Genomic DNA, 21,809 nt, shown 5'->3' with positions numbered 1-21,809 from the left:
GTGCTGTTCGCTAAAAGAATGAACTGCAATTTAACATACTCGCTAATAAAATGGCTGTGTGTGTTTGCTTTTTACAGTTCAATAAACAAACAAGATACAACTGTCTACCTCCTGCCCCTGTAGAGAGACAACTCTAAAATATTAATGTATACTTGTAATGACAAATTTTACCAACTATCTTATAGCAAGACTGTAGCAACATAAGACTGAGATGATGCATAAGTAACTTAAATGTGCTGTAATTGCAAGTAGACGACTTAAGGCTAGGTTATTATGTAATCTCATATATTATTTCTCTAACCTGTTTTTTTGTCGGTCCGCAAGATCTTCCTAATTCCTTTGTCAAATTTCATGATTTACCCCTCATTTTAAAGCTTATCATGTCGGCTAATGACAAAAATTAGACCCACGGTCTCAAAATGTACAGCTTCTCTTAAATTTGAGATTTACAGTCACCTGAGAAGAAGTCCTTTAATGGATGCATCAATTTTTCTATGGATATTGAATCAGATTTGATAAATATTGAAACATGAGCGTTTACATTTCTTTTTTAATTGCATTTAAGTCATAAAAAACAGAACTTATGATAAAGAAATCTAAGAGGATCCTTCAACTTAACCAAAAAATTCCACAAAAAAAAAACACTTAACCAAAACTTCTGGCACATCAGACTTTTTTTATAAGTACTTTTGAAATTACTGTTGATATTTTGTATCACAAACATAACCTACAAACATAACCTCTTACATTTACTTCTCATAGCATCAGTTAGTCACAATACTCAATACTTGAATAAATTCTTTGTTCACAGTGCAGGCTCATTAACATTGAGGAACTTTCAACTTCCATTTAATGTACCTATTTAAAAAGGTTTTGTAAACGTGTATATTATCGGTATGTTTAAATATGATACTTCTGTAAAAAAAAGTGTAACAGCTATTTGTACTGATGTGTTCAATTACATTTCTTATTTTGTACCAACACCAGTTTACTTTTTTTTCTATTCTTCTTCAAAATGTCATTTCTCCCAAAATTTTAAAGAATGGAATGCCACACAAAACGATTTGGTAAGCACTGCGGAATTACGCACGGGTCAACTAGTATTGATTTATTAATCTATTTCAATACTAATAGTATTGACATGGATTTTAAGTTTACTCCTGTGAATTTATCAGAACATACTCTTGCATTTCAAGTTCATTCCAAATTTTGATACCAGATATTCAATACATGTTATTTGTGAATTGTAAAATGTCATGGAAGTGATCACAAATATAAACACTTGAGCAGCTTTTTACTTCAATTAGATAACATTCGGCAAATACTTGGTGACAACATTTGTCTTGAAAAACAAAAAAAGCAAAAGAGCAATAGTGATAAATTTACAGAAACACCCTTAGATAAAAGTAGTACAGTAGAGTCCTGAAAACTCAGCACTCGATAACCCGGCGGTCCGGATAACTCGGCCACACCCTGACAAGGGGAAAATCCCAGCGCACAGACTCGTTCAAGGTCCTGCATTCCTTTATCTCGCGCCACACTCCCATTCCTCCCCCACATGTCTGGCGCCGGCGCGCGCTCAACCATTCAGTGTTCAGTCTACCTGTAGTCTTCTGTCTTATTTTCATGTAGCAAAGTGTCGATGCCTTCATAAAGTACATACTTTTACTTCGTTTAAAGATACAGTAGAACCTCGTTAATCCGTGATGCACTAATTCGGGAATTGAATAATCCGGGACGATTTAAAAGAGCAGAAAAAAAAGAGAAGTAAAAATTGTCAGCGCTTAAAATTAATGTCACGCGGGCCGGCGGCTGGCAAACACTGCAAGCCATCGCATGGTCCAACCAAACTCTGCAACGCTGTTTGTACCGACCCTTTGTGTCACCCCCCTTTTCAGCTGTCACATTTGTCACTCTTTAAACTTGAGGGGGATGTCCTGACTTCTGCTTCCCGTCACCCTTTTGTTTGAATGTTGTTTCACGTGCTGCTGAGTTACTTTCCGCCAGCCAATACACGGCAGGCGCCTGGCGAATGACGTGTCTGGCTGGCATTCGGCTGGACGAAGGGGGGGGGGAGGGCTACCCAAGGTCAGCACGATCTTATCTTTCTCTCTTCGGCTGTTGTAAATGACCGTGAACTGATGGCTAGGCAGTGTCGTATTTTTTGAAGCCGAGACACTAATTCGAAGACGGCCCTTAACGTGAACGGATTATCCGTTTTTTTACTATTTTTTATCCATCTGCTGCCAAGGTGCAGTAAGCCTCGGGAGATGTTACATCACATGACCTTGGCCTTAACCCAGCTGCACGTCGGTGTCTGAGAAGCTTGACAAGACCTTCCGGGCTTTTAATCGCTAGTCCGTGAAATTCGGTAATCCGTAATTATCTCGGTCCCAACCATCACGTATTAACTACTGTATATGGACATTTAATTCATTATTGTATTTTCAAGTAAACAATACATGCAAGTAGGGTATCGTATTTTCTGATGAAGCATTCATACTTATTCTTTTTGAACACCATTCCCAATAACTCAGCATATTCACAAACTCAGCCAACCTTCGGTCCACATTAGGCCGAGTTTTCAGGACTCTACTGTAACAAAGAAATTAAATATCCAATATGATGTGCAAGACCAAGCCTTAAATAAAGTAACAATTAAAAAATTATACCAGGCTTAAAATGTGTGATGGAAGAATGTAACCAGATGTTCCATGAACGAATGCAAGTCAACTGCGATTTCTCAAAAATATTTCTGAAAATATACAAACTGTTTTGGCAATCTCGTACCTAAAGGTCATTTAGTACAATGTAAAAGTTGGTCAAACAGTTGTGGGTAGAATTTTTGGTAAGTATTTATTTCAGGTAGAGATAAATATTTTCGTCAGCTGAGTTTCAATAACAGTAGAGTTCTATAGTCAGTTAGTCCCAGTTATTTTGTTTAGCTGTGTTTTTTGGCAGATAAATATTTTGGGTAAGTTAATCTTCAGAATAAGCAAATTTGCCTTTACAGAACGGTCAGCCATGAACTGGAAACTCACAGTGTAGTTGTAGAGTGCTGTGCACTTGTACGGCTGTACGGAGTCTGCGGCCGGCGTGTCGGTGCGCTCCTCGAGCGCGGGCTCCGGGTCGGTGCCGGCCACCGAAGGAGTGGCGTCCTCGTCGGGCCCCCAGTTCACCTGCGTCGGGTCGTCCCAGCCGGCAGTCAGCTGCTCCAGCCGCTGCCTCTCCTGCTCCACAGCCGCTGCAACACGTCCGTGCCGACCTCTCTCTTCGTCACGGCTTGCCTGGTCCTCTGCCCGCCTGTCGTCACCCTAGGAGCCTCCTTTGTCATGGCACGCCCAGCACTATCCTCCTTCTGCCTGAAGTACGACCACTGCGAACAACCATCCTCACTCCTTACCTCTTACAGCCTCTTTAGAGTGTGTGTCACACCTCTTGCAAGTTGACAAGTTGAGCTCCACAGTCGATAGCCCTGCAGAACCAAGTAGTGCCAACTTGGTACGGCCCGGGTTACACATCAACTGTACTAGAAACATCAATCTTCGTGATGCCACTTCTTCATGTACCTACATAATAAATGTACACTCTGACTCAATGTAGCACTCAAAGAAAAGTGCCAGTGCTCAAGGAGATTTTTCACTCCTCACTGATATATATGTATTCCCTTCTCCTCCCATCCAGCTTTACCTCCCACACTCCTCACAACAGCTCACAAGACTTCTGGAACTTCTAACTCTGCTCTGCATCATGCCTAGTGCCACAAGCACACCCTGTCATCATTATAACTTACTTACGTAGACTTATCTTCAATCACACCATCTCATTATCTTATTACTATTCATGGCATCACTTACACTAATACTGTTATAATTTCTATAGCCTCCTTACAAATAATTAAATTTAAATTTCAGCGTGCAAATTGAATGTAGTCTGATTCAGAATTATTTCTAGGCTTCTGCGAATCCATTTTTGTTTTATTTTAATCAAATTATCGATTAAATACCAAATTATTAATGAAAAAATATTTTTTGAATCAAATTAACACATTCAGCCAAGAAACATTTTTTCACACCTCACAAGGTTCACAAAAATATTGATGCAAACTATAGTAAAATGTAAAATAAATAAATAAATCTATACATGAAACTATGATAGTAATGTGTTTAAGGCTAAGATCCTTAGTTTTGCAGCCTCCAAGAAAATTATTTCTGCCATGAATATCGTAGTAGATAAAAAAATATATAAACGGCAGAATTGTAAACAAAACTTTAAATTTTGTAAATATGATGATTAAAATTTTCTCAAAAAATGCTTTCTTATTTAATTTTAATTTTGAAATTTTCAAAACTAAATATTAGGTATATATTTAAACGGTACACGGCTGTTACTTTGCACACAACTTAAAGGAGGTACAATGAACAATTCTGCCGTATAATTTTTTTAATACAACGTACAGAATTTAAATAATCTGAGTATAAAATATTGTGATTTAACTGTCACTTGCCGCTCATGAAAGGAACGAGTTCAACAGTTTGCCGCTAGAGCTCCGATTAGTTCCGAGTTTACTCACTAGATGCCTCGAATATCGCAGGAGTTCAGGCGGGAATATTACCGCTTCGAAACGGTCAAAACACAACACTAGTATCAGCAATAGTAATCAATGAATTGAAAACCGTCTCACGTTGTCGACAATTTTTATAGATATATTTGTCAGCTTCTCAGTGATGTAAATTATAATTAATATGCTTCACTTGTCGTGACAAATTTATTCATAGAATATTTTTGATTTAAAATCATCTAACTACAATTACTGAATTGTTTTAGTAGATAGAGATTTATTATAATAGTTGGGCGCCTTAAAAAAACTTATTTGGAAATACTAAAGTGCTAAATATGATATCTAACCTGTTTCGTTTACGGGCATCTACGTGAACGTCGCAAATTACATTTATTACAACATTATTTCACATATTATCTTAGTGACTTCATTATGTATTTTGATATGACTCTTTACCGAACACATGAATGAATCCTGCAATCACGGTGTATTAAAATAATAGCAAAATTGTTTCATATAATAATATAACTTCCAAAATCAATTTTAATTATTATTTATACTTCTATTCAAGAATCGTACATTCAAGACAAATATATAATGTTTAAGATTTTATTAGAATATTTCAATAATTATTGTAAAAAAATTGATTTGCAAAATGACAATGATTTTGTATAAATTAATTTAATTATATTTCTTTAGTTATAATTTATTTAATTATGTTTCTTTAATTATATTTGTACCTCGACTTTAGCTCTGGTAGTATGGGCTATACCTCTGGGTGTAATGTTACATAAATGAGTTATGATCAAAATATTAATAGATGTTAAAAAAAAATTAGTAACTGAAGGACCAGCCGCCTATGGCAACTTCCTCCCGTAACGATTTAGTTATGTATATAACGATACAAAAATAAGGGACAATCTCTCGATGCTGTCGTTCAAGTATGGTTAACTAAAGGTCGTTTAAAATTACCTTTGGTTTTTAACAATGGATTTTTCACTACCCAAGTATTTATTGTATCACTAACCTTGAGCATTTTCGTTAGTTACACAAGTTCGTTAGAAACACAATTACAAGGCAGTGGCGATTCTTTTTTTTTTTTTTTTTGCTTCTGGAGTCATGTAAAATTATGTTTTAAAACAAATATTGGCCAAAAAGAATTATATATTTTTCAATTTAACTTCCGCTACATTATTTGCAACTATAAATTATCATAGAAACATAAGTTCCACGTGCGCACACACACGCACGTATATGTATACATGTAAATACTTTTGAACAAGTGAAATGAGGAGTTTTAGCAAATAAACATTCAGGTAATTTTCCAAAATACAATTTTAAAGACCTTTATACTGTGTTCTTACATTTGCAGTTAGATTTATTTAAATTCTTTGGCAAATATTACAATTTAAAAACTTTTTTAAGTATGTCCCATAATTTTTTTAGGTAATTTTATTTGTGTTACAAGAAACCGAAGACCTTGCTGAAGTAAAATTATTATGTATATAAAATGTGTTTAAATGGGTGTGTAATACTTCGATGAAATTGATACAGAATTATATGAAATAAAATTCTATTGTTTTACCAGCCTTTGAGCTATCTAGTTTACGTGAAATTGTTATAATTAAACTTTAGGGCCTAAATTTTGAATTGCTCGAATATGCAAAAAGTAGTTTCCTCGCTCACATACTGGCCAATACAAATTCCAACCCACTGCCAAAAGGGCTGGAAACTTGAAATTTGGGTCGCAGCCTCAATGAGGAAATTCGGAAAAGTACCAATTTTTATTTTATAATTATTAAAAAAATAAAATTAAGAAATAGGCATGCACCTTTAAAAACCGGTGTATACCTTCTTTCGGAAGAACGTTGTTGCAGAAATTGTTTACTCCTCATGCTTGTACAAATTGAACAGTACTGTAAATGTATTTGATGACATAAGCAATAATAAGTTATTAGCTGATATTGAATACAAACAATTTTTTTCGTGACTAAAAAAAATTAGGTTCTCTGCTTGGCGAGTGATAAAATTATACTAATGTCAAAAATATGTTATCGGGCAAAAATAAATGAAGTTATTTTATACCACTGATTCACTACCCATAAAATCAAACTGCAAAGTCTTTGCAACTGGTATCTCACACAAGAAATATAAAACATATTCGTGCTTCATTTTGTATAAAAATAAAACACATATCATATAATATCGGGAGATAGCCTTGAAAATCGTGCATATCACCAACATGGCCAATCAGACTCATAGTAATGTTACGATGGCAATATTTTCGGGGTAGTTTTACGCTCAAAATTAATACAAAACCAAATCAGCAATCCTTGTATGATCATTTATAATACTACAAAAAATCTTCCATTTCCTTTGAATTGTATTGAGCACTAAAATATTGATTTACTTATGGCCCAGATTTTATTTGAAGATACTCTGTACAGTTCCGCTTGTTTGCATTGTTTATTTATCAGGTTTAAATCATGGCCAAATTAATTGAAGTGTAACACAAATTATTTATATATGTGTGTCGGGTTTGGAATCAATATGATGTACTGAAAAACTATGTCCTATCAGTGTAATGAATGGTTGTACCCTTATAAGCGTTGAATATTTATGAAACATTTTATTTCTTTGGTTTAAAGCCGCAGACTTGTATTTTATTTATTTCATTTAGACAACAACATGCGTCCGTGTTTTCTACATGGCACGCTCTGTAATATTTTGAATGTTATAGTAATTTTGGCTTTTTAAAATCTGTGATTTATGTGCAGTAGAATAATTTGTAATTTTTTATAATTTCTTTTCATATTTTTAATGATCCATTTGCTAATATAGTATATACACTTCTCCATTTATTATAATAAACACATATTCCATTATTGGAATTCGTTCAGAATGGGTATCAAAAGACTACAAAAACTATTCTCCTGCATAAGAAAGGTGACGATACCAGTAAAGAAAATTATCGTCAAAGAGCAATTACGTCTTATATCTAGGGAAACCTGTATTTCGCGAATACATTTCGTGTCAAGGTATTTTACAAAACATTGTAGATTTTTCTTGTAATTATTGGCTGTGGCCGGTGAAGGCTGTTTTCCTGCACTCGACGGGGCCAATGAGGACGTAGTTACCGTACTGCTGCACGCCCGCAATTCGCCAAACTTCTAAGAAAAAAGCTACAGTTATGTGTGAAATAGCCTGACACGAGATGTATTCGCGAAATACAGGTGTCCTTACTTATACCGAAAAATATTTGATCATTGTATGATAATTTTAAGTATGAAAAGTACAACATACTTTCAAATTTAATACATGGTTTTACATCAACTCTAAGTACTAAAACACATACTGCTTATTTTCTACGAAATAAATCTATACACGGCAACTAATTATGAATCAATTGAGTTTTTTTTATAAAGCATCTAAGGCCTTGATTGTTTAAATATATTGTTGGATAAATTAACTAAACTAGGAATACTATCAAATGCACAAAAAATAGAAGAGTTTGATCTTAATGATATAAAGCATAATCTATCTATTTATCACAGCCTGAATAATTCATTCCCCATTGTAAAGACTAAAATTAAAAAAACCGCGAAAGAAGCAGTATAAAATAACTATCTCATTATCTTTGCGGGTGACTCAAACATCATACAAACAAAACAAAATATTCTTAAACGCAAGAAAGCATAAAAACACTGTAAATAACTTAGATTTTAAATCAAAGGATAATTATCAGTCTGTAAAATTTAGTTAACTATGAGTTGGAAACAGAACATCAAACATATATCATATGTGTTACTACCAACAGAGAACTCTCACAAACAATACAATTCCTTTCTGCGCAACCTGCAAGCTCTGGTACCTTCTGTAAAAACAAATATATGTAAAACTTTTCCGGAAGTCGTACCATGGTAACGAATGAAATATGAAGCCTTACTTCTAAATCTACTTATCTAGAGAACAAATTGTATTACATTATTTTCATAAAATTAACACCTACATACGAACAGAACTAAGCTCTTTCATTAATTTTTTTAGTTACGTGATAATTTTTTTGAGTTATAAAGGAATCCAACTTGAACAGTAAAAAAGAAAGGCTTTTAATGAACAAACCAACTAAGTCATTATAGATAACTGTTCAAACCATTTAAGATTCATCCTGTTACATAATTTTTTATATTTATATACATCTAATGTATAAACAAATCTGAAAAAAAGGCAATAAATTCCAATTGACTTAATTATCGAACTAGAATAAAACACAAAATACACTTGCAGAGAACCACCAAATATATTGTGTAAGTGTTTCTGCAATGGAGTTAAACTTTAATATTGCCTTTATTATTTAAAAAAAATAATTTAAAACTCCAAGCAAATGTAAGAACACGTCTTCTAGATATAATGGCAAATTATAATGCCGTGTCCGAATTCGCCTGAAGAATATACTTGTAGATACTTTGGAAGTGACTTTGCAAGACTGTCAGAAATGGACGTGAAGTATGTATGCTATGCAATACGCAAGAAAATGAGTCTGTGTAATTCTCGCGTACTTGAAGTTGAAAATACTTCTTCATTTGAAATATTTTTGGTCATATTTTATATATAGTTGCACAGAAAAATACAGTTCTAATCAGATATCAATATAGCAAATAATACCGCTTTGCAACATAAAGTCATGCTATTAGATGGTCAACGTTCAACTGTTTGTATAATACACATACGCACACACCTGTGACAAAATGTGTAAAGAAAGAAATTTTGTAGAAGCGCAAAACCTTTGTAGTACTCAGTTAAAAATTATTATTTTTTTTACAGGGGCAGGAAAACTACATTACTGGCCAGTTTATTTGAGTGTAGTGGTTAGCTGTGAACGAGCGTTCTTGCAAAAGAGATCAAATCTGATAGTTTTGGCCACATAATCAACGCAGTAAAACATACAATTTGTATATCGTATATGTGTAGTGCACCAAATTAATATTTATTATAATAACCTTGGGTTGCATTCGGTTACGTACGGGTTTCTAACTGAAATGTACCAAAAATAGTAATATTTATTCTCTTGCGCTTTGTTGAGGATTCAGTATTCTTGGGTGGGTGTGAGGGACATGGACAGAGAGGCAAAGGGATTGGAAATCTAATACTCGCCGAGGCAGAGTACACCCTTCCCCCACCCCCCTCTCCCTGACTGGTCGTAAACATGACTCCCCGCTGGGCGATAAGAATTCTGAGAACAGCGTCCTCTTTCCCACCCCCCTTCCTTTTCCCGCACGTCGCTACATCGTTCAACCGTACTGCTAGTGCGCTCTGTTGAGGACGTAGATAACTACGCGTGTCTTTGCTCGCTCGCGAGAAACTCGGGATCTTAGCCTTAAGATGCAAAGAAAAAACTGGCAATTTATATTCTAAAACCATGAAAATTTTAGGTTAAAATTGTTTTGTTTTAAGTTATAATTGTTTTGCTGGTCAAACCTGATTACATATATGTATACCTACATAAAAATAGAGTACTTATAATGATTTTTAATCAGTGTAATCACTAACAGATTATTTTTTACATATGGACAATATGCATGTATTATGATGCAGAAAACAAATTTTAATTACTCAATTACTCTTTTCCCATTTAAATGTTTCTGTACGAGTCCTATTTGGTGTATCTATAGCAAACATATAATTAAATTATTTGATTTGAAATGTCTATTTAAAAATCAATTTATAAAATGAAAAATAAATATTTTTTAATGTACCTACTCAGACTGTGGTGATATGCATCCCCCAGTCTTCACACAGCTTCCTCTCATGCTGCATTATAGATCTCTGCACCACAGAGTCCAGCATCCAACTCAACCCACCTACATGAGGTAGTCTAAATCTACACCAGATAGCTGGCATGTAGGCATTTAATAAAATCATGTGTCAACTAGGCCAATGCCACACTTCCGACTAAGAGAATCAATTTAAGCTCTTTTCAGTATTCATTTTGACTTTGCCAGGAAATTGCTATTAGTTTTATTTAAAGCTTCATGTCTGATGTGAAGCTTCGAGTTTGTTGCAAAGCTTTAAAACAATGAAAGATTCACACATGATAATATTTAGTATATTTATTTGCTTGCATAAAGTTGGTTACTAAGCATTATTTTTTTTTTTTAATAATCAGTATTAATATTTTGCATGGTTATTTTATAATTTTTATTGAATGATGTTTATATGGGGCCCAATTAGATAATCACTTAATCAGTTCAAAAATACAAAGGTTAAACAATTATTCTTTTACTTCAATCCTTTATTTTGTAAAGTGTAATACAGTTTCACCAAGTGCAATATTCACAAATATTTTAAGCATTTGATTTTACATTCATTTAGCATTAAAAATTAATATTTCCACAGGCCTAGCGTCCACGATCCACACAAAAAAATATGAATTCAAAAATTAGGACAATACTTAGTAAAAGCACAGGGTTAAGGACTGTTCAGTAAAACACAAAATACATTATGTATTTGAAGACTGAAATAGGAATTACACACAAAAGCTTATTTTAAAAAAAGGAGGCTATTTTAAAGGTATAGCCAAATAAATGTGAAAAAAAACATTCAATGCTTCAGTTAAATATTGTTATACTCCCATGTCTAGGTGTGGTCTATGTTGCTCTACAAAGTAATAAAGCAATTCTACTTTCCTTGATAGGATGAAAACCATGAGTTTACAAAAGGCAAGTAATTGGTTAGAACAAAGCTTTGAGAGTTTACAAGCCAGGCAAAAAAATTCACAGGTAAAAAGGTTTAAAGATGAATGCACACACGAAAAAATGCTGGTGGTACATAAATTTAAGTAATGACAAGTAGCTGTGGGGAACCATAACAGAATAAATAAAAGGTCTTTTCATACATATTTGGGATGAGATTCTTTAATGTCAATCACTTTTAAGATAATGAACACCACCATTTGCAAGAGATCTTCTTGTCTTTTATACAGTGACGTTGAGCTGGTTTCATCGCTAGAGAGCAATACTTTTATGTACCCGTTACACGCACTGTGTCTGCATTACACGATACATTGGTTAAACAGGTTATCTGACGAGCTGTCCGCCATGATCCCAGCTGCTGACTAACGAACCATAGACAACACAACACTCTCAGCCTTACCAACCGAGCTGACAGTACATAACAGTCCTTCCCTCAAAGTGATTTTTTACCCTAAGCACTTGTACATATTGTTTATACACACTGGAGAACGTAGTCACTCAAGTTTCTTGGTGTTTTCTTGAATCGTGTGGATCGCTCCCTCACCCTCGTTGGCAAGTTACTCAGCTGCTGGGCTGTCCCTGGGTCTCCTGCAGTGAGAACTCCAAGGTTCCAGCAAGCTCCTCAGATGTTTGCTGCCCTGGACGAACATGATTGACTGCAGCTGCCGATCCGCAGTCACTAGGAAACCCCAAAAATGGTAGCTCGGAGTCCCCTAACACTAGGGAACCGGCCGCTCGGTGGAGGGGCATCTCGCTGCCACTCATCCTCGTACCAGATGATCCTGGTTGTGTCGCTGTACTGCTTGGAGGCCTCTGTGGTTGCTGCTGAAGCTCTGATCTCCCCTGATGGACAGCTTGCTGGAGCGATTCTTCCTGCTCTCGGGGCCGCGTCCCAGATGCTCCTCCCACCGGTAACCTCGAGCTCCCCTGGAGTCGTGTAGCGATATTGCGTCGCACCATCTGATTGACATCTCCGTGCCATGTGACCTCCAGCCTGCACTTGGTATGTAACTGGACCCTCCTTACGTGCCACCACTCCAGGGACCCACTTGGGTCCAGCTCCATAGTTGCGTATTAACACTGGATCCTTTTCACTAAACTGTCTCATTTTACCATCACACCCGTCCTCCACTAACCCTTTTCCCGCACCCGACAGCGACCGCGGGTGCAGCTTGTCGAAAACCGTCTGCAGCTTCCGACCCATCAAGAGTTCGGCAGGCGTCTTTTGCGTGACCGTACTGGGAGTTGCGCGCAACGAAAAGAGCAGTCTGTGCAATCTCGTATTCCAGTCACCTGCTTTCAACTTCTTCAACTTGTCCTTGACAGTTTGCACCGTTCACTGGGCTTGTCCATTACTGGCCGGATGGTATGTGGGCGTATACTTGTAGATGACTCCATTCTTCTCTAGAAAGGTATTCATTTCACTTGAAGCAAAGACAGTCCCATTATCAGACACCACAACATCTGGAATATCATGGTTACTAAACATACTCCTCAGCTCCTGCACCACTACAGCTGATGATATTGACGGCACCAACCGTACCTCTGGCCATTTTGAAAAGGCATCGATGACAACCAGAAATGTTTTCCCTTGAAAGGGCCCGCAAAATCAACATGCAGACGGGACCATGGTCTCTGGGGCGTGCTCCATGGCACCTGGGTCTTTGCTGGTGCCCTGCGTTCGGCCTGACATATCTGGCAATGGCTTACAATCTCCTCAATGTCTTCGTCCAGTTTTGGCCGCCAGATGTAGCTTCGAGCTATGGCCTTTGAGCGCACCATTCCATCATGTGATGCATGTAACATTCCTAGTAGGCTACTTTGCAGCTGCTGCGGAACTACCACCCGTATTCCCCACAGCACATAATCACGGAAAACTTACAGTTCTAACCAGCGGTTCCAGTAGGGTCGAATCTCCTCACTAGGTACTTCTTGTGGCCATCCATGATACACAAAATGCTTCACCCTCTTCAACACTGGATCCTTGCTCACGCATCGTGCCATGGCCTGGGCGTCCAAGGGGGCATCTGGCATTGCTTCAAACATCAGGATATCTGCCACTGCTGGGACTTCCCTTGGTGACGTCGGCTGTGGCAACCTGCACAAGGAGTCTGCATGTCCAATCCGAACCCCTGGCTTATGAATGATGGTGTAGTCATACATGCCCAGCAACAGACAGACTCCACCGTAACATGTGATGTGACAGTATGTCCGGGATTGGGCGCTTGGGATCCAAAAGTCGTAATAATGGCTTGTGGTCCGCCTGCCAAATATTGACGAAATTTAGTCACCCCAAATATCACAGCGAGGGCTTCCTTGTCGATCTGCGCATAGTTCCGCTCACATTTTTGCAGTGTCCGCGATCCAAACGCCACTGGTCTCTCCTCACCATCATCCATGACATGTGCCAGCACTGCACCCACGCCGTACTCTGAGGCGTCGCATGTTAGCACCAGAGATCTTGTGGTGCCATAATGGACCAGCACACAGTCTGTTTGTAGCAATTCCTTGGCCTTGGAAAATGCAACTGCATGCTGTGTCTCCCATTTCCAGGCAGCGTTTCCATCAAGCAGTTGGTGTAGTGGCTCCAACACACTAGCTTTATCTCTCAAGAACCGCTCATAGAAATTGAGCAAGCCCAAAAAAGACTGCAGGTCCTTCTTGTTTTGTTGCACTGGTACCCTGCGGATTGCTTCCACTTTGTTGTGTGTGGGATGTATCCCTTCCGCATCTATCCTATAACCTAGAAAATTCACCACTGCGGATGCAAAAACACACTTGGACTTCTTCATCCGTAACCCAGCCTTGTCTATCCTCGGCACTACCTCCGCTACACGTGTCCAGTGATCTTCTTCATTTGGGCCCGCTATTAACACATCGTCCAGTAGCACTACCATCCCTTCTACTCCTGCTAAGAGTGTTTCCATGAGCCTCTGGAATACGGCAGGGCCACTGCTCACTCCAAACTGTAATCGGCGGACCTTAAAAAGTCCCTTGATGGTATTGACAGTCAACAAATTTGCCGTTCCCTCATCGACTCCAACCTGCATGTAGGCATCCTCCAAGTCCAGCTTCGTGAAATATTTCCCTCCTGCCAGCGATGCCAGAGCTTCATTGATGGTCGGCAACGGATAACACTCTGTCTTACATGCTGGATTGATTGTGCTCTTGTAGTCAGCACATATGCGAATGGACCCATCCAATTTCATAATAGGCACGACAGGTGTCGCCCACGATGAATACGGCACTGCCTCATAAGCTCCTCGCATCACCAGCTTGTCCATTGCATCCCCTACCTTGTCCCTTATTGCAAACGGCACTGGTCTGCATTTCCTAAATACTGGTGTGGCTCCCTCTTTAAGTGCGAGGGATACCGGTGGACCCTTATACTGGCCTAAACAACTGCTGTCAAATACCTTTGGATACTTGGCTACCAGTTCCTCCACCCATCGGATCTTCTGCACAATATTCGGTTCCTTGCAACTCTCTACCACGAAAACACACTCCACAGAAATCCCAAGGGGCTCCAACAAGTTCCTCCCCATCAAACTCGGCCCTTTCCCAGCCGCCACTAACACTGGAAGCAGTAATGCCTCACTTCCCCTTGTTTTTACCAAGACTGTTTTAACTCCCTTAACCCGCAACTGTTCTTGGGACCACGTACGCAATGCGATGTTACACATGTCCAATGGGGGGTGTTCGGGCCACAGGGCCTTGTATGTTTCCCCACTAATAACAGAAAAACTTGCGCCTGTATCTATTTCCATGCAGTGTTTGTTGCCATACAACCAAACATCCATGACAAAGGGTGCCTTACTTTTCAACGCTCGCAGGTTATTCAAACTGTACATTGCTTCATTCTGTTCTCCCTCTTGCTCCCTTACTGTATCTGACAACATGTGAGTAAGTCCAGAGTTAGACTTATTCCCCACATTTCCCTGTCGAGCCCCACCAATAGGCCTACCTAGTTTTTGTTTCGTAATACAGGCTTTCTCTATGTGGCCCTGTTTGGAACAAAACCGGCACACAGTTGTCACATGCCGACACTCTTCCGCAACATGATTCCCTGTACATCGCCAACACTGTTGTTTCCGTTTGTTCTCCTGGGGGCCCATCATTTGTTTACGTATTCCCGTGTCCATGTTCGCCTGAATACCATCCAGACGTCTGCAGATATGGCTTCTGCCCGCCACCGCATGCACCGGATGTTCGCCAACACGCATTGGACTTATCTCGTCTCCTTTCCACGTAAGTCCAATATGTTCTTCCCTGTTGCCTTAGCCACCATGGCAATATCCACTGCCTCTTTGAAGCTCAGTGGATCCTTAGACAGCAACGCGTGCTAAACCGATCCATCCCGTACACCACAAACCAGTCTGTCTCTCAAAATCCTCTCCAAATTGGGGAAGTTACAATGCGTGCTCAATCGTCAGAGTTCCGCCAGATAGACTGCTATAGTTTCATCCGCTAGCTGGTCACGTTTTAAAAATTTGTATGTCTCCACAATCTCGCTGGGTTTCGGTTCGAAATGTACGGAAAGCTTGCTGAATACACTGGCGATGGGTATCTCATCGGTAGCCTGTGGAGCTAACAACAAAGAAACTAAGTTGTAGAGTTCCGCCCCGCAAACAGTGAAAAATACAGAGTGTTTTGCTTCGTCGTTTTCAATTTTATTAGCTATAAAATAAAACTGCACCCTTTCGCGGTAACTCTTCCACATGTCCCAACCCGTCACAAACTCTCCCATAACCCCAATCGCCGCCATCATCGCCCGCACACCACTTCACGCGCACGAACCGATCCGGAATTCCTCGTCGCCACTTTTATGTACCCGTTACACGCACTGTGTCTGCATTATGCGATACATTGGTTAAACAGGTTATCTGACGAGCTGTCCGCCATGATCCCAGCTGCTGACTAACGAACCATAGACAACACAACACTCTCAGCCTTACCAACTGAGCTGACAGTACATAACAATTACACAAACAGCTAGGTGGCTAACATACAAAGTTTGTTGCAGAGCAAAAGCTTTCTACTCATCGGGAAGCCAAGCACTGCATGTTAGCACAAGCTTTCACTTGTCTTGCAACTACCTCAGCGCACGTGCTAGCTATGGTGTGCTCTGCGTTCCATGCAGCAGACGGGCTGTGGCCACGGGCGAGTGGGGTTCCAACCGCGAGTTGGTACATCGAGACGAGAGTAGCTGCTTTTCGTAACTTATTTGGAGAGCAGAGTTTCGTCTCTCCGAAAAATAATCCTTTTAACTCATTTTCAAAGGAAATAAAAATCCTAGAATGTTTGACAACAGAAAACCTATATTTCCTTAAATTCATTAATTTAGGCATGATTAAATTGTAAAGTTTGTACTACTAGAACTACAGGATACATCAAAGAATTAATGGCTTTTTGTCACGTATAACTGTTTTTTTGTTATCGAACCTCTACTTATTTCAGAGGCCAACATGGAATACCAGATGGCTCACTAGGATGTCTCGTCAGTGCTAGAAGTAACATGTTTAAGGTGTCCCGTTGTATCCTTTAGTTAGAAAGATGTGGCTGTCATAATGAAACGAATAGTGGTATTTAAAATTTTGTACAATTTATGATCTATTATGTCTGCATCCTAGACATCAAATTAAAAAAATGTGCGAACAAAAATTTTTGAATAAAAGTACATGAACAAGAAAAATTTGTCCAAGACATACTAAAGGTGCCGTTTGAATTTGCCAAATGGACTATGAGCATCTAGCCCCATTATGAATAGTTGTGATGATAACATAATGTTGATACTAAATATTTCATTTTTAAAATAGTAAATACATTTTATAAAAAGAAACATTATTGTTCATTAACTATTTAAAATTTTATAAACAATTTTTTATGTTCCTGAAGAAAATTGTAATAAAATACTTAAACAAGTTATGTTATAAAACAGTGATTATTCACACGAAAATTATAAAATAATATGTAAATTAAAAATAAAACTGAACCAAAAATATTTATAGTGTTAAAAGTTCCACAAAGTTTACAAATTTTCGTTAAAAAAAAAGCATCCTAAATTTTTGATGGAAAAAAAAAGTCTACTTCTTTTCTAATCAGAGTACGTCCCGTTGCACTCTATAACCATTCAGACTCAACAATAGCATTGTTTCTACCTCTAAATAAAGTGTTAGTTGCGGGTATGCCAAGGGCGGATCCAGACAGCAGCTTTGTGGGTGCAAGGTGAGAAGGGGAGAGAGGACTGTTATGTTACAAAGTAAATTCTTACTTTTGAAATTTGTTAAACATTGCCAAATAATCTCTCCTACTTTCATCACATGAAAAAAAATGGGTTTTTTAACACTCTGAAATAAGTTAACTGAAATAGTTAATAAGTTTTGCAGGTAGGGATGGGGCGACCGAATCCAATATCCGCCGAATCCTAGGGATTCGAAGATTCGGCGGGTCTGATATAGGATTCGTCAAAGGATTCGGTTTTTTACTATTTACGGGAAAAAAATACAGTAAAACTCGCTTACGAGGTCCCGCATGGTAGGTTTTTCCGTATAAAGCGTTTAAATTGCCCGAGGTCTCGTCATTACGCCATTAAATGTGTGATATAATGTCCGTTAAAATTTTTTCTGAAACTTCTTGTCTCAAATAATGGCACACGTATATATGAAGAAAAGACAAATGAACAACAACATACGAAGAAATATGGATGATATACGATAACTACAGTACAAACCCAATAGTTATTTTAAGATAATTACCATAAAAAGAACTAAAGATTCTTTGTAGAATACCATAATTACTACAGAGGCATGATAGCTACCATATTTGCACTATAGTTACCGTAACAACCGAGATGTATATTTACCGTGACCGTGATAGTTAAGGGCCGTTTAGACGAGCAACAGAAATTGGCCAATATTCGGCAATTTCTTGCCCCACATGGCCAGCAATATTGTCCGTCAACATGTTTCCCGACAATACTTGCCACCAATGTTGCCAGGAACTTTTCCGGCAATGTTGAAGCAATACGAGTTGATGGGCAATATGCATTTAGACGGTCAAGTAAGTTCAGTGTGTTGCCGGAACTCGCCGACGTTGTATGTCATGGAAGTTGAAGTCGCGGCTGCCGCGTTCATAGTAATACATAGAATTATTCTAAAACGACGTGCAAGAAGAAATAGAACATTATGGATGAGAGCTTATCTAGAAAGACGAAATCAAAGCAGCACGAATTTGTGTAATGAATTAAAACTTGACTCTTATTTATTTCAGAATTTTACACGTATGTCTAAAAGTGATTTTGAAGAGTTGTTAAACTTAATTGGACCAAAAATCGAGAGAAAGGACAGCACAATGAGAACAGCAATCCCTATAGCTACAAAGTTAGCTATAACCTTACGATTTCTAGCTACCGGTGACAGTTTTAAAAGCTTAATGTATTTGTTTAGAGTGTCTACAGCTACAATTTCTATAATGATACCAGAAGTCTGCAGAGCATTGTGTGAAGGTTTACAGCAGTACATGCAAGTAAGTATTTACAAATATAACAAATGTATTAAATTTATTTTTTTACACACAAAAGAAAATGTATTAGGAAAAAATTTCACAAAATTAAGGACCAATCTAGCGATTGTTGCACTAGCTGGCTAGGTAAACTTCACAAAGTACAGTACTGCCATCTTCTTCAGTTGTTTCTGTAACATATTGCGGCACAGGTGTAGGTGTGCTTGAAGCAGGTGGATGAGCAGGTGGTTCTGGCGATGGGACATACTGTGATGATTGCGAATAAACAGTGGTACCGCCTCTAAGTGAGGAAATTTCATTATGCACTGAAGATTGGAATGAGCCTGCTTCTTGTTGAAACTCTGTGCCGGTATAATGCCCCATATCAGCTTCAAATAATAGCTGAGATATTTTGAACTGCACTTGGTTCGCCACATAAGTACTGTATGTACTCAATTTATAGGCGACATGGTTCCCAAAGTGTGTGAATTGGTTTCTTGACTTGTTCACCCCATCCTGAAGAAGACTGTATGCCTCTTCCAACTGCTTCTCTTCTCGTTCCTTCTGCATTTTTCTTTTTTTTTTCTGTGGGAAAACTTCTGTACTGCATTCATTAGAAAGTGATGGGGAATGACCTACCTCTTCATTATTCTCTCCGTCGGAATCCTGAAATATACATATATTATCTTAAATCATATGTACCGCAAACCAACAAAACAATCTGAAGCAACATAACTACCACATATAACTTCAAACCTTCCCGAAAGGAAGAGGGTGGGGTTTTTCCCTCTTAATTCCTCTTACTTGCAAGGATAGTGCAATATATAAATAAATAAATACGAATAAAATTGTGTGGAAAAAACACACATTTTTTGATTCTGAGTATAATTAAAGTAAAACTGCAATGATGTACTGGTAAAAAAAATGATACACTTAGGTACGTTTTGTGCGTCTATTAACAGCACAGGTTGGGTAAAATGTATTTACTCAACAAAGTGATATATTAATGCATGTGTTTGTACTTTGAATTTTAGTTAATTTAATGTTTCTTATTTTCAGGTACCAAATTCAAAAGAAAAATGGTTGCAAGTGGAAAGGGATTTTTATAGCAGATGGAATTTTCCTCATTGCTTGGCTGCAATAGATGGAAAGCATATCGCCATACAGTGTCCATCCAACAGCGGAAGTAAATATTTCAACTATAAAAGATATTTCAGTGTTGTCTTATTTGCTGCTGTGGATGCTCAATACAGATTTTTATACGCACATGTTGGATGCCAGGGATCTATATCTGATGGTGGCGTTTTTCGTAACACGTCATTCGGAAAAGCTTTACTCAGTGGGACATTGAATATTCCCACTCCAGAAGCATTGCCAGGAAGAGTTGAACCATCGCCTTATGTAGTCGTGGCTGATGATGCTTTTCCGCTGACTGAAAATATTTTGAAACCATATTCAACAGAGTTAGGAAAAGGTTCTCCGAGACGAGTGTTCAACTACAGGTTGTCACGAGCTCGTAGAATCGTTGAAAATGTATTTGGTTTATTAGCCACAGTTTTTCGCATATTTAGGTCTGTTGTGAACTTAAAAACAGAAACAGTGCAAGATGTAGTGTTAGCCTGTGCCTATTTACATAACTTTCTACGGAGGAATCCTCAAGCAAGAGCACTGTATTCGCCACCGGGCACATTTGACACAGAAGACACGAACACTGGAGAAATAATGTCAGGTTCATGGAGAAACGAATTTACAACTGCAATGAGGGATTTGCCACGATTACCAAGAAGGGCCCAAAAAAGTTCAGAACAAGTCAGGGAAGAATTCAAAGAATTTTTCATGACTCCACTTGGAAATGTGTCGTGGCAGGACAAACATTTGTGAGATGTGCCAGTATTTGAATTTGTTAAAAAATAGTTTTGTACAGTAACAAGTGTTAGTGGGTTTCAATTTATGTGTGGAGGTAAAATTCAGTATCGCATATATTGATCCCTTGATCCTGATGGCATGAACCTGTATTTTTTTTTTGTTGTACATGATGCTTGCTGTTTTAATTTAGTACATAGAAAGATCTTGAACATAATCAAAACTTGTGTTATAACAATTAATAATAATCGTAAGTTGAATGCAAGATATGTTTTTATTTTTATTAAAATTAAAATTGTAATTCTTTGTCATGTCACAAGTTTTTATTTGTGCAGGATCTTTCGACTTACACAATTATAACAGCAAGCATCATATATCACATGATCAATATTTATAGGATTATGCCATTAGGAGCGAGGGATAAACTTGGATACGCGATACAGAACAATTACAATTGTTGTCTCATTTTTTGGCCAAAATATTGTTTTTATAAAAAACACAAATGTGTAAACAATTTCTTTGATAATAAAATGTATAGGCCCCTATGGGAAAAATAAATATATAAGCCTATACTAGCTGTTCAGAAATATAAAATGGGTCTTACCTCATCTTCTACAGAGAAGCTTTCTTTACCCGCATCTGGAATATTACTGCTTAAAATAAAGATCATATGTTTGAAGAGGAACCACGAACTGTCTTCGTCAGCAGCACCACTGCCACTTTTGTTTTTCGTTTGCAGCTTTTTTTTCTCGCTTTTCGTGTAAGTGCGCAAACTTTTAAATTTTGACTGCGCTACTTCCCCCGAAACATCAAATTGTTTGCCAATGTCAGCCCAAACATCTTTTTTTAAATTCCTGTCACGGTACTTTGCATGTGATATTTCCCATAGTTCAGGATGTAGCTGAACTTCGTTAGCGAAATGAATCAATCGCTCTTGACTCCACGACATACTCGGAAAATACGGAAAGCTGCAATGCACACACTCGACTCAAAAACGCTGGACAGACTGGCAATATTGCCGTGTGTCCCATCCGCCGTGGGACACTCGGCAACCCTCGGCAATGTGTGGCCCGCGCCGAAAGTTGCCGGAAATATTGACCAAGAAAATGGCAATTGTGGTCGTATTGTCGGCA

The 21,809-nt window shown here is 38.0% G+C and overlaps 1 protein-coding gene across 1 annotated transcript in view; it reads right to left on the bottom strand.

Annotated features, from left to right (window-relative positions):
- The window catches only part of LOC134540820 (protein nervous wreck), a 303,303-nt gene that overhangs the window by 31,208 nt on the left and 250,286 nt on the right, over window positions 1-21,809 (bottom strand). Inside the window, exon 15 of the mRNA XM_063383775.1 lies at window positions 3,042-3,244. Within this exon, the coding sequence (XP_063239845.1) occupies window positions 3,042-3,244 (203 nt within the window). The remainder of the gene's footprint in view (window positions 1-3,041; window positions 3,245-21,809) is intronic.

This window comes from Bacillus rossius, chromosome 1, assembly GCF_032445375.1.
Source record: "Bacillus rossius redtenbacheri isolate Brsri chromosome 1, Brsri_v3, whole genome shotgun sequence".
NCBI classification, from domain to species: domain Eukaryota; kingdom Metazoa; phylum Arthropoda; class Insecta; order Phasmatodea; family Bacillidae; genus Bacillus; species Bacillus rossius.
This window is presented reverse-complemented; position numbering and strand designations above follow the sequence as displayed.